Genomic DNA, 13,118 nt, shown 5'->3' on the forward strand with positions numbered 1-13,118 from the left:
CGTGCGCACAGACACAGTCACACAGACACAATTTTACCATCTATCTCATGTCCAGTTTCATGTTTTCTATTTGATATGATTGAATTAAAAATAAGGAATAAGAAACTCATCTATACACACTAAAGCCATTTATTTATTTATTTAGTTCTGATACACTTGAAGTTGTTCCTTAGCTCATATGAACTTATCAAAGTCCATTTAACCAAAGATTACACTTCACTAAAAACTAGAAAAAAAAAAAAAAACAAGAAGATGATTTCAAGCAAACCAGAGAAATAGCACTCTCAAACCTGAGAAACAAGATTACCCTTCCCCAAAAAAACTAAAAAAAATCTAGCGCAGGAGTTTCCTAATAAATCTCAACAGTATAAGTTTCCCAGATAGTCACCGGGTTAATGTTACCCTCAAAGATGACCACATTCCCATCTCCTTGAACAACAAGTCGATAATTGTTTTGGCCATGAACTGTATTGCTCGTCCATATAACACTAGAACCTAAATAGATGACCAGATTTCCATCACTCTGCATCGTTGCTTGACAAGAACTCCCCCTCCCACCTGTCCCGGTGGCCCAAAGAGCCCCTGAGTTCATGTACAGTACTAAGTTGCAATCACCTTGCATTACAAACTTGAACGGCCCATTCACCAACGAGTCCCCGGTGTTCAGACTCTGCCCGCTGTACAGGACGCTGTGCAGGCTGTTCCCGGCGGTGGTGCTCCTGGCTAACAAGCTTATGGCCATCACTATTGCCATGGTTTTTGTTCTCATGCATTCCATTGCCTCTCTCTCTCTCTCTCTCTCTCAAGATGGATAGATTGGCTTTTTATATGTTGTTTTCTATTATATATTGTGTACTTCTAATTACAGTTTTGGCGTGCAATTTCATGGCTTATGCATGTGAGAACAGCCATAAAGGTTAACTTTTAAGCAGATTTTGTCTTATTGATTTGATTCATTTGAGAACAGCCACAAAGATTGATTTTGAGTAGATTTTGTCTTATTCAATTAATTCATCTGAGGTGGCTGTTCTCACATGCAAAAGTGACAGGCAAAATGGCTTTCCATGAAATTGCTAAGCAAATCTCTACAGTTTTATATTTGATAATGTTATTAATGGCTTTTATTTTATTTGTAGTAGTTTCCTCGTATCCTCTCTTTTATATTTGATAATGTTATTAACGGCTTTTATTTAATTTGGTAGGACTTTCCTCTTAGCCTGCCTTTTTTCTCGCTCTCTCTTGGGTCAGCTCTTTGTTTTGCATATTACTCAAGCAAGATTTACACTGCAATTCTGCAAAAAAATAAAAATAAAAAAAATCTCGGCTCACTGTTTCAGGAGAGAACAGCCACCTGTGATGAGTTAATTGAATAAGACAGTCTACTTTTAGGTGGTTGTTCTATCCTGAAAAAGTAAGCCTCAAAATGTTTTTATGTGAAATTCAGTAGCAAATCTCGCCTCAACGAGATATCGAGATTAATGAATCCTTTTCTTAGTTTCTTATGCGGTGAGTAACCTATATTTCTAAAGAAGTCGACAACTTGTTGAGAAAATTATTAGAGTCAGACATTGGCTGGAGTGTGAAAGAGTGGTTTGAATGTTTGCACTTTCAAATTTTGTATTTTTTTTTATATGAAAACTATTACAAGTTGTTTATAAATTTCTTTGTTGACTAATTTATCTCCATGATCTAGTAGATCTCAAGAAGTTAACAAATATATAGCCCAATTTCAAGATAAATTTCTTGCATGGAGTTAAATTACACAGACTAGAGTGGATTAACACAAAACCCAGAAACACGCAACCTGAGAAAACCCAAGAAAATGTTGGGATCTTTGCTTTCACGTGGAAGCCCCAACAATCTCCCACTCAACGTGGAAGCTTCTAAAAAAAAAAAAAACTCTAGTACAAAAGATATAGGCCCAATCACCCCACTATAGTTAAAATACTGTGTTTTTAGAATAATCTATCCATTAGAATCGTAAGATTCTAAAATTTAAAAAAAATTACACATTAAAGATGCTAAATTGCAAGACTATTTGTAAAGTATAAGAGATTAAATATCAGCCCCTTCTCTAATAGCTTAAGCTTTTGGAGTAATTGATCGTTTAACATGGTTTCAGAGCAAGAGCAATTGGCCTGGGTTCAAAACTCATTGGATTTTAAAAAGCCACATGTAATGGTGATGCAGTGCTAACATGACAGCCATGGGTGCATGGCTTTGGTGGGGTTTCAAGGTGCATTCTCGCAATAATGTTGCTACCCGTTTTTTAACCTGATTTTTTGGCTTCTAAATGGCAGAATCATGGAAAGTAATATGCTACAAAGTTGTAGGTCATTTTGAGTTGTTTCCAACAAGTACTTTTGCTTGAAAATTTGACAACTAGTTAGAAAATTATGGTAGGTTTTAGTGGACTGTGTCTGTGGGTTCTCAAGCTAGTCTAAACTAGCGAGGTCCAATGCAATTAATGTTATGTTAGTCCCTAAGTTAGCTTGTGGAGGAGATTGAACGGATTTTCTCTTGTTTTTTTTTATTTAAAGGGTTAAAAACCATCTTGAGAGTGGATTTTGGATTTGATGAACTTATGTAATTGATGGAATATCAATTGGGTTGAGCAATGCTCCCATTTTGGCTCTTCTTCTCTTGTTGTATTCTTGAGTTTTAATTTTCTTCGTCTTCCCTCTTAAGCACCCACATCAAATGATCAACCCAAAATAGGAGCCACATGTGCCACATGTAGGCCGACCCTAAAAAGTGGGTCTACACTTGAGGGGGAGTGTAAGATATAAAAGCTTAAATAATACCTTCTCTAACAACTTAAGCTTTTGGAGTTACGGGTTGTTTCACACTGTTGGAGGTTTAATAGTTGCGGGATAGTTGTAGAAATGAATTATCATCTCTGTAGAAATTTTAAAGGCAGAATTTGCAATAAATAAATTAAAAAAATTTACAAATAAAAATAAAAAATAAAAAGTTTCGGCTGCACATGCATTAATGGAGCCAGGTCGGTTGATTGGGTAGGCCAACCCGGCCGCATGTATGATATTACATGCAAACGCTTGGTTAACTAGTTTTTAGACCGGTTTTGTCAAACCCCTCATGCAGGCTCAATGGGGGCATATCCGTGTGGGCTCCCTGTTTCTTAAACTTTTACTTCTCATCCACAACACAAAGATGATATGCATGCTAAATAAGTATGTAATCGTATTTACTACATTCCAACGCGGAATTAAACTTTTAAGAGAGAGGAAAGAAAATATAAAAACCAATTGTCATAGGGGATTTGCTAGCGTCCATCGCAAGAGGCATTTCGCAGGCTATGTCGAATGTCAGTCTCAGAGCAGTCACACAGGATCATTTTTAAGAAGATTTTGCCTGGCTGCTCTGACAAGTGATCCCGTGTGGCTGAAAAGCATCCAAAGAAAGGTGGGATAAATGATGGGTGATGCGAGAAGATATGTCCATCTCTATCTCTAGTTGATTGGCTCCAGCCATGAATGTAAGGGAGATTAGCCAAATGATAAATATATGATGCAAGTGGGGTCTTGTGGTTTTGGGGGTGGCTAAATAAAAGCACCAGGGGGTAGTATTCTGTTGTTGCTTTTGGAAGGGTTATTGGGCCTAAAAGCAAGATGAAAAGGAGGGGTTAGCCGGACAAGTATAAAGGGGATCTGGTCATCTGTTGTTGGGTCGTAGGTGTGAGAGAAAAAGGGGTGAGGGTGGCTATTTTATGGGATGTTTGGGGTGCAAAGTGGGGCTGTTTTGAGGTAGGAAGAGGGGTAGGGGCCAAAGGAAGGTTACCGTTTGCGGAGTAAAAAAAGGGAAAGGGAGTGTCTTGGGTAAGAAAAGGGGTATGGTTTGAAATCTTTTTTCTGCAAAAGATGAAATGATCAAGACACAAGAATGAAAATGAAGATCTGGTAGTCACCTTTTCCCGTCTTTTGTTTATTTATCTCTTTCTTTCTTTCTTTTTTGTACCTTACTGGTGTATGAGATCATGGAAGGGTTCCTGCGTCTCTGCTTTTCGTGCACCACCATAATAAGACTGATCCGAAAGTTTGCAAAGGTGGGCGCGCGTGGTAGCACACATTGCCGTGTGTTTTCCTCATAGGGAGACCCAAGCGATGGTGATAGCTAGCCGGACCCAGTTGTTCTGGAAATCCGCATCATAAATCTGAGCCGCGGTTGATGGTATTTGATGGATGACACAAGCGGGTTCAATTCTAGGAGAGACCTCGCTCTGATACCAACTAACGCAACAGATCAAGCGTGAATCACAGTCGAAGCGTAAGATTCAAAATAGGCCCTAGAATCTACTAGGGAAGAAGAAGAATCCTAGAATCCACTAAGGAAAAGAGAGAGAGAAGGGAAGAAGAAGAATCCTAGAATCCACTAGGAAGAATAGAGAGATAAGTGAGAAACATTTTTCCAATATTTTTGATTGATTTTTTTACATACAAGCTCTCGTCTTTATAGGAAAACAAGAAACTAAATTCTACCATAAAAAGAAAGTATCTATAATTAGAATACTAATCTTGCTAACTAAAAACTCCCTACTAAAAGAAAGAAATAAAGATACTATTCTTAGTGAAGAAGAAAAAAGGAAGTTACTAATCTTAGTGGGACAAAAGAGAAGGAAATATACTAATCTTACTGTCCTACTTTAGATTCTTATGATTTTGAGGTGCTTTGGAGATGTTGCCAGGGGTTTCTGAATTATCTGAGGCTTGGATCTTACTATTCCAATAAAAATGTATGTATGTATGTATGTATATTGTGTTGTCTAGGTCTAGTCGGTCTCATGGATAAGAAACCGATTATGTGTTGTGGATCGACCCAACGGAAGAGTTACGATGGCACCCTTACGTTATGTTATTCACACATGGTGACTTTGTAATTTAAGAATCAATTGTGTGTTGGAATTCGGCGCAACTGAAGGGTGTTGATATGCCTGGTGTCTCAGTAGGATTGTGGTATTGTACATGTAAGACCTGAAACTAATTGTATGTTGTGGCTCAACCCAACGGAAGGGTCACAGTGATATGCTAGTGTCCCATCTCATGCACACTTATGGATTATTTTCAATTTTGATATGGTGTGAATATCTCTATATTAATTTTGACATCTATCTCAAATACAGATTCGGGTTTCCTATTTGATTTATTTGAATTAAAAACAAGGAAAAAGAGACTCATCCAAACTTATATTGAAGCCATTTATTTATGTATTTATTTCTCATACACTTGAGGTTGTTCCTTAGCTCATATGAACTTATCATAGTCCATTTAACCAAATATTACACTTCCCATAAAAACTAGAAACGAAAAAGAAGATGACTTCGAAATTCAAACAAACCCATAGAGATTGCAGTCTCAAAGTCGAGAAAGCGAGATTACCATCCCCATAAAAACTAAAAAACTACAACTAGGGCAAGAACTTCCCATTTGGAGGCAAGATTTTCCCAGGTGGAAAGCTGCTACTTTGAACAGTATTAGTAGCCCAGAGAGCCGCCCCATAGATGACCACATTCCCATCGCCTTGAACAACCAGACGATATTCGTTTGGGCCACGAACTGTATTGCTCGCCCACATCGCACTAGAACCTAAGTAGATGACCAGATTTCCATCACCCTGCATCACTACTCGACAAGTACTTCCCCTCCCACCTGTCCCGGACGACCAAAGAGGCCTTGAGTTCATGTACAGCACTAAGTTGCAATCACCTTGCATTACAAACATGTACGGCCCATTCACCAATGACTGGCCGGTGTTCAGACTCTGGCCGCTGTTAAGGATGTTCTGGGCCGCCCCACACGCGGCTAACAAGCTTACAGCCACCACCATTGCCATGGTTTTTGTTCCCATGCATCCCATTGCCATTGCCATTGCCTCTTTCTCTCTTTCTCTCTATATGTCTCACATGGTGGATAGATTGGCCTTTTATAGCGTTTTTTTCTTCTTATAGTTGACTTCTAATTAGAGTTTTATATTTGAATATGTCATTAATGGCTTTTATTTTATATGGTATGACTTTCCACGTATCCTCTCTTTTTTATTTCCCTCTACTAGCTAGGTCAGCTCTTTGTTTTGCATTTTACTCAAGGGAGATTTGGTAAAAACTATTTCAGGAGAGAAGAGCCGCATAAAATGAATAAGACAAAATCTGTTGCTATGTGGTTTTTCTATCCTGAAAAAGTGAGCTGAGAAGTGATCTTTTGGGAAATTGCCTAGCAATTCCCGCCTCGAGAGGATACTAAGATTACTGAACCCTTTTCTTAGTTTCTTACGCGGGGAGGAACCTATATTTCTAAAGAAGTCGACTACTTGCTGAGAAAATTACAGTCGGAGATCGGGCTGAGCGTGAAAATATGGTTTGAATATTCACTGGGCATTCAATATTTGTATTTTTTATATGAAAACGATTTCAAGTTGTTGACAGATCAGAGAGATAAGATAGTTAACAAAGATACACAAGAATGATAAAGCCAAAGTACAAGATATGGATCTCAATTTCTTGCTTGGAGTTGCTCTTGGGTCCATATTCGGGGGCCAAATCAGCTCGGTTTTGAAAAAGGAAAAACTATATTTCTCAGAGTATTTTCTCAAGAGGGTTTTGAAGTGATCTCTCTATTCTTTGGTGGTCTCTTCATATTTGTGTCCAACCTCAAGTCTTGGCCAAAACTTAAGAAGGCGACCGAGTTGACATGGTTCTGCAAGACAAGTTGCAAGAATCTCCATCGCCTAGGGTCCCCCAACTGATCAACCTTGTCTATGTTATCTTGTGTTAGAATATGTAAGATTCACCATTGGATCAGATTGGATCGGGTTGATTTGAACCATTGGATCCTCATGGTGGTTGATTAGCCTAGTTGATTCAATGAGAGGTAACCTAGCCAGATCACCATGGTGGTTGATTAGCTTTTATCATATCCCTGTCCATGCTTATCACAATATCTTTCTATGTTTATGATGTAAGTGCTCTATATAAGTATTGTTGATCTCTTTGTAATGTATCCAAGAATAATAGAAATTTGCAGATTTTGTCATCTTGTTTAGCTTACAACACTAATGATCAACCTTCTCTCTATTCTTTGGTGGTCTCTTCATATTACCAGCCTGCAAGACCCATTCTCTAAGAACTCAATTCCTAATTCTCCCAGCTAAAACTTCACTACCGACATTGTCATATTGTTGCAAGCAAAACCCATGAGACTAGAGAATGTTAGAGGCTGTAGGTGATAGAACACCGTTCTATCAGAAAATAAAATAGGGAAGAAGATGATACAGAAAAGGGAAAGAATGAGTTAATTCGAGGAAACTCAGGCCTCCAATGAGTTAATTCGAGGAAACTCGGCCTCCAATATGCTAATCACACTAAATTTGATTATTCTTTTCTGAATAGCCATACAACATCTACATTATATAAAAATTAGGGAAAGCAAAATAAGAAAATAGAAATCAGCAGAAAAGGAAAAAGAAAATAAGGAAACCTAATATAAGATAACAATAACATAAATAAGGAAAGCATCTAAATAAGAAAATTTATTTCTAATAGTAGGAGAAGGAGGATTTTATATATTTGATGTGGAATGTAGTGTAATAAAGAGGGAATGGAAAGTTTGTATGGATTAGATTTGATTGATGGGTGCTTTGGGTGTCATAAGGAGAATTTAGAATTGAGTGATGGGTTCTTTGATTCTTTGTATTTCCCATTTCCTTAGATTCTGCTTCTAAGGATAGGTCTTGTTTGTCACACTCCGATCCCACTGTGTAGATATTTTCCGGTTCTGGGTCATCTACCTGGGGAAGTATAAGAATCCAAAAAATGTGATGCAAGAAATAAGCTCCATCCAAATTCAATGCATGATTTGGTTTGATAATACTCTTCTAAATTAGCATGGAATTCCAAGTTAATGGATCTACATCTTGGGGTGGCAATGGGCAAGATGTGGCATTCCCCGTCTCCGTCCCCGTCCCCACCTCAAGGGAAATTCCCCATCCCTAGTTCGAGGATGGCGGGGCATCCCCGTTTCCACCCCGCGAGGAAAATCTAATCCTTGTCCTTGCCTCGCAAACGGCAGGGAGAATTCTCCATCCCATCCCCGTCCTCCTATAATTACGATTTCTACTTTTTTTAATTTAACCTAATAATTATTAAATAAGATTCCAAAGTTCCAAACTAAAATGTAACACTTTATGGAGGTATTTCGTAATATTGATTATATATATATATATATATATATATATATATATATATATATACATGTGTGTGTGTGTGGATATTTATGCATATTTTATAGATGGGATTATGAGGCGGGCGGGGAAGGGCGAGAGCCATATTTTTTTTAATTCAAGTTCCTCATCCCCATCCCCATCCCCACTTTAATCGGGAAATGTCCGCCTCAAGGGGCGCGGAGCAGATCCCCATTTCGTGGGTTTAACTGCCAGTCCTATCTATATCCCGAGAATTTATTTGATGAGTGGACTTCCCTGTACACTTGCGAGGCATCCACCAATGATATTTGATCCAAAAGCAGCCCACCTTTTCAACTTTTTAAGAGGCTGCTGTTGGATTAAATATCGAGGGTGGATGCCCCGCAAGTGTACATGCTGGCTTACTCATCATATGAAATCTCCTAACGTATATTTTAGGAAAGTTATGGGCAAGTTTTTGTAAGGTGGCCGTAGATTTGATCACGACCTACGCCCGAACTGACTCTCAAGTTTCTATATAAAGACCTCTAAACCCTTCTTGGTCATCCAAAGCCTTCTTCCATCGCCTCCCTTTTACTTTCTTGAACTGGGAAAGCAAGCCCCTCTACAATCACCTCGAGATCCAAAATCAATACTGCCCAGAGGTAATCTTCTTTAGTATGAGATGCTAGTCTTAAGTCTTTTATTTCTCGAAAGTACTTTTTGTTTATTAAAACGTGTATTATCATGTCTTTCCTTAGATTTTTTTTTTTTTTTGAATGATTTCCTTAAATCTATTTATTCATTTTTTTGTACAAATTTTTGTTCCTTCTATGTGCAGAAAGGAAGCAAGGGAGAGATATTTTTTGTAAAAATTAAATCTCTAGAGCAGTGAAGGAGCTTGAAACAAGGGAGTGTCTTGGTTGGAACAAAAATAGAGATGGCATAATGACATTATTTGATCATGAAATGGGTGACATAGGAAACGAGGGAGCGTCTTTGATCATGATTATCGAGGTTGGAGATGGTTATCGCTCTTAGAGTTACCAGATATTGGTAAGGAAGATAAACAAAAGCCATCAAAAACAGGAAGCTAGTTCACAAGATGATAGCCCTCCCCTATTGAGGACAAACCACTGAGAACAAACAGCCAAAAGTAATGGACGAGCTAGAGAAACAGGAAGTTGAGTCAAAAAATGATAAAACTTTTGGAAGTGAGAGGCATTGAATGTTCGATAGTAGGAAGTTGACCTCAATGAGCTTGAAATCTGTTTCTTTGCCATCGGTTTGCCCTCTGGTAATTTTGGATCATTTGAGTCCTTTGTTGGCCTTATCTAGTATTTTTGGATCATTTGAGTCCTTTGTTTGCCTTATCTAGTATTTTTGGATACTTTATTGTCCTTATCTAGTGTGTCTAAATTCTACTGTCGTAGTATTCCAAGATATTCTTTAGAGTTACAAGGTATTTGTAAAGAGATTGTAATGAAATGTATTGTATGACATTTTTGTAAGTAATTTAGGAAAGAAGATTATGATATCTTCATGTTTTGGTATCCTTCGTGTTGAGCTATGTTAATCTGGCATTTCATTTGCAGCAATGGTGTTTTCCCAAAATAGCATTTTCTTGGAATAAATAGTAATGAATGAGGACTTGAGTTGGAAGGGAATGGTAACAAAAATCTTGTGTCAGTATTTTATGAAATGCTATTTACATTATGTGATATTAACTCTACTTGAAAAGTGAAATGCAGATATTTTTTTTTTTAGATGATTTGTTTGAGAATGCGGAAGTTTGCAGCGATGAATTATGGATTTATGTAACCATCATACTAACTGACCTATAGCGACGACTTAATGTAACCGTCCGAATGCGAATTATGGCAACAACAAACATTATCCGCCACCGATATATTCAACTGTATTAAAGAAGGGAAAGGATATCAGCACAGTCATGTTTTGATATTTTCATGAACTCATCTTGTCATTTAGTATTTAAAGAGCTGTAAATGGTTGTTACAGTTCCCAAAAAGCTCTACCAAGCCAATTAAAAAAGAAAAGACAAGCTGGTTTTGTGAAATTATTAAATTATAGATGTGCTTTCCCTAAATTAATTATTCAGTATCTATAGCAACAGTGTGAATGATGCAATCCAAAAATTAGCAATAAATTTTGTGGATGGCTATTTTAGGAAGATAAATAAGCGGAAGTTTCACAAGTAGAAAATACGGAAAGTTTTCACGAATAAGGAGGTGTTTTGGCGGAATGGAAACTTGCTAAGCTTACACAATTTTGAGATATTGGAAAGTTACATTCTTGGAAAGATTACAAGCTTTAAGATTTAGCAAGTTTCAAGATTTCAAAAATATGATTTCCTATTCCCTTAAGTATTGTGTTTCCTAAAAGGCTATCATTTTCTAAATTAGCTATTTACTAGATTTGATAGGTTCTAGCTGCTTTTCTTATTTGTAGCTAGTTTTTAGCTACGAAAACTTTAAAGGGATGAACGATTGGAGTTGGGGGAGTTTTTGAGATTGAATAAAATTTTATCATCACGGCATACGTGAGATTTCGTTATTTGTTCTTTCTTGGTTTTGTTTGATCTTGGTATTTGGGTTGCGCTGGTGAAGGTCACCATTGCTAAATTAAGATTTATAATCTGCAACTGTGTATATATTGTCGTCGCTGAATATATGGCACGGTTTAATAATGCTGGAGAAATTTTCGTCGCAACAAGGGGCTTTTTTTGTAGTTTAGCGACGGAAACAATTCTATCTCAAAAAAGGAGCCGCTAAAAGTCTTCGCAATAGATACATTAGGAAATGGCGACAGATTTGTGTGTCACTAATTTCCACTAATTAATTAATGACAACAAACCGCCCCTAATAATGATATCCTAACCCTCCTATGTGTCGAGGTTTTCATAATGTACACTCCTATAGGTAGGAGGGGGTTAGGATTATCCTATGGAGATGATCTACGGTGCATGACATATTTATGCTGTGGCTTAGGAAATGAATGCTTTGGATCATCTTCTGAAGTGGACCTCAATATACTTTTTTGAAAAATACTAGACTTCACACACACTCACCGTGTAAAATGTCTTCATTTAAAACTTTGGACCAGATAATGGATGAGCTTGAATTAAAGATTACATGACTACTATTTTGTACAACCAATGAAGTTGTTTTCATTCGAACTATATATGCTCATAAAACCACGACCATAGGCTCGAAAAAATTATGGGGCATTTTGGCAACCATGACATATTTTTTTATGGAACCAAAACACTTTCAAAACAGAGCACTGTTTAGAAAATAAAGACTGAAGTGAAAATGAACCAGATCAAAAGCTGGGACCCAATAGGTTCATTATGGATCTACATCTAGGGATGGCAATGGAGCGGGGCCGGATGTTGCATTCCCTGTCCCCGTCCACGCCTCAAGGGAAATTCCCCATCCCCACCCCCCACACTACATGGAAAAATTTCTCGCCCCATCCCCGCCCTGCTATAATTACAATTTCTACTTTTTTTAATACTCAACTCAACTAAATTAAGCCTTTGTCCCAAACTAGTTGGGGTCGGTTAATGAATCCTTTAGAAAATTTTCATGAAGAAGGTGAAAGGGTCTACTCGGCTCAAATTGACTAAGTCTAATCCTGACACTAGTTGGGTTCGTCCACATAGATCATTTTGATCCATTCTATCCTATCCAAGGTCATGTTCTCTGCCATGTTCCTAGCCCTCAAGTCTTTCCTCACTGTTTCTACCCAAGTTGTTTTCGTTCTGCCCCTACCTTTTTTTACTCCATCAACTTGGCACGAGTCACTTCTTCTCACTGGAGCATCCAAAGGTCTACGTTGGATATGCCCAAACCATCTTAAACGGTGCTCTCTCATCTTCTCCTCAATTTCTATTTTTTTATTATCTAACCAAATAGTTATTAAATAAGATTCCAAAGTTTCACACTAAAATATAACACTTTATGGAGGTCTTTTCACAATATTAAAGATATATGTGGATATTTATGTAAATCACAGACTGGAATTATGGGGCGAGGTGGGAGCCATCCCATCCCCACTTCGGGGAATTTTTTTAATCCCCATTTCCACTTAAATTGGGAAATCCTCGCCCCAGAGGCGCGGGGGATCTCATTTTCACGGGTTTAATTGCCAGCCCTATTTACATCCTTAGTGCGCATCTTTTCGTTACCATTTTCGCAGGTTTAACTGCCAGCCCTACCTGCATACTTAAGTACACATCTTTTCCGGCACTAGCATATATTTTATTTGAGATTTTATATGGTGCCCGACCGGCCACCAACACTGGCAGGACATCCACCCTTGATATTTGATTCAACAGCAGCCCACTTTTTCAACTTTTTAGGGGGCTTCCGTTGGATCAAATATCAAGGGCAGATGTCCTGCCAGTGTTATTTGCCGGTTGGGCACCATATAATTTCCCATTTTAGGAAAGCTGGGTAGAAGAAGCAAGTTTTTTTTTAAGGTGGCTGGGCGTACAAGCCTGTACAAAATCCAAGAGCGTGTTACCTCCTCCTATCCTTATCTGAGTAATTGCCTTTTTAGCAAGGCTACGCAAATCCCCAATGTAGATTTGATCATGTCACACGCCCATACTGACCCTCGAGTTTCTTATAAGGACCTCAAAACCTTACTTCTTCATGGCCAACCATTCAATCAAGTCCGTCTACAATCATCTCATGATCAAAAATCATTCAGCTACTGCCAAAGGTAATCTTATCTCTTATGAAATGCTTCTCTTGAGTCTTCTATTTATCAGAAGTACCTTTTTTGTTTATAAATTTGTGTATTAGTATAGGTTGTTTTATCTTGTTTTTCCTTAGAATATTTTTTTTGAATGGCTTCCTTAGGTCTATTTATTTATTTTGTTTTACAAATGTTTATTC

The 13,118-nt window shown here is 37.8% G+C and overlaps 1 protein-coding gene across 1 annotated transcript; it reads right to left on the reverse strand.

Annotated features, from left to right (window-relative positions):
* Positions 1 to 5,424: 5,424 nt before the first annotated feature.
* On the reverse strand, positions 5,425 to 5,886 carry LOC143886101 (uncharacterized). Its single transcript, XM_077390071.1, has one exon. It carries the CDS (start codon positions 5,884 to 5,886, stop codon positions 5,425 to 5,427), a length of 462 nt encoding a protein of 153 aa, XP_077246186.1.
* Positions 5,887 to 13,118: the final 7,232 nt, after the last annotated feature.

Source organism: Tasmannia lanceolata, unplaced genomic scaffold, assembly GCF_043159265.1.
Source record: "Tasmannia lanceolata isolate RefF3 unplaced genomic scaffold, GAP_Taslan_0.1 ptg000011l, whole genome shotgun sequence".
Lineage (NCBI taxonomy): Eukaryota > Viridiplantae > Streptophyta > Magnoliopsida > Canellales > Winteraceae > Tasmannia > Tasmannia lanceolata.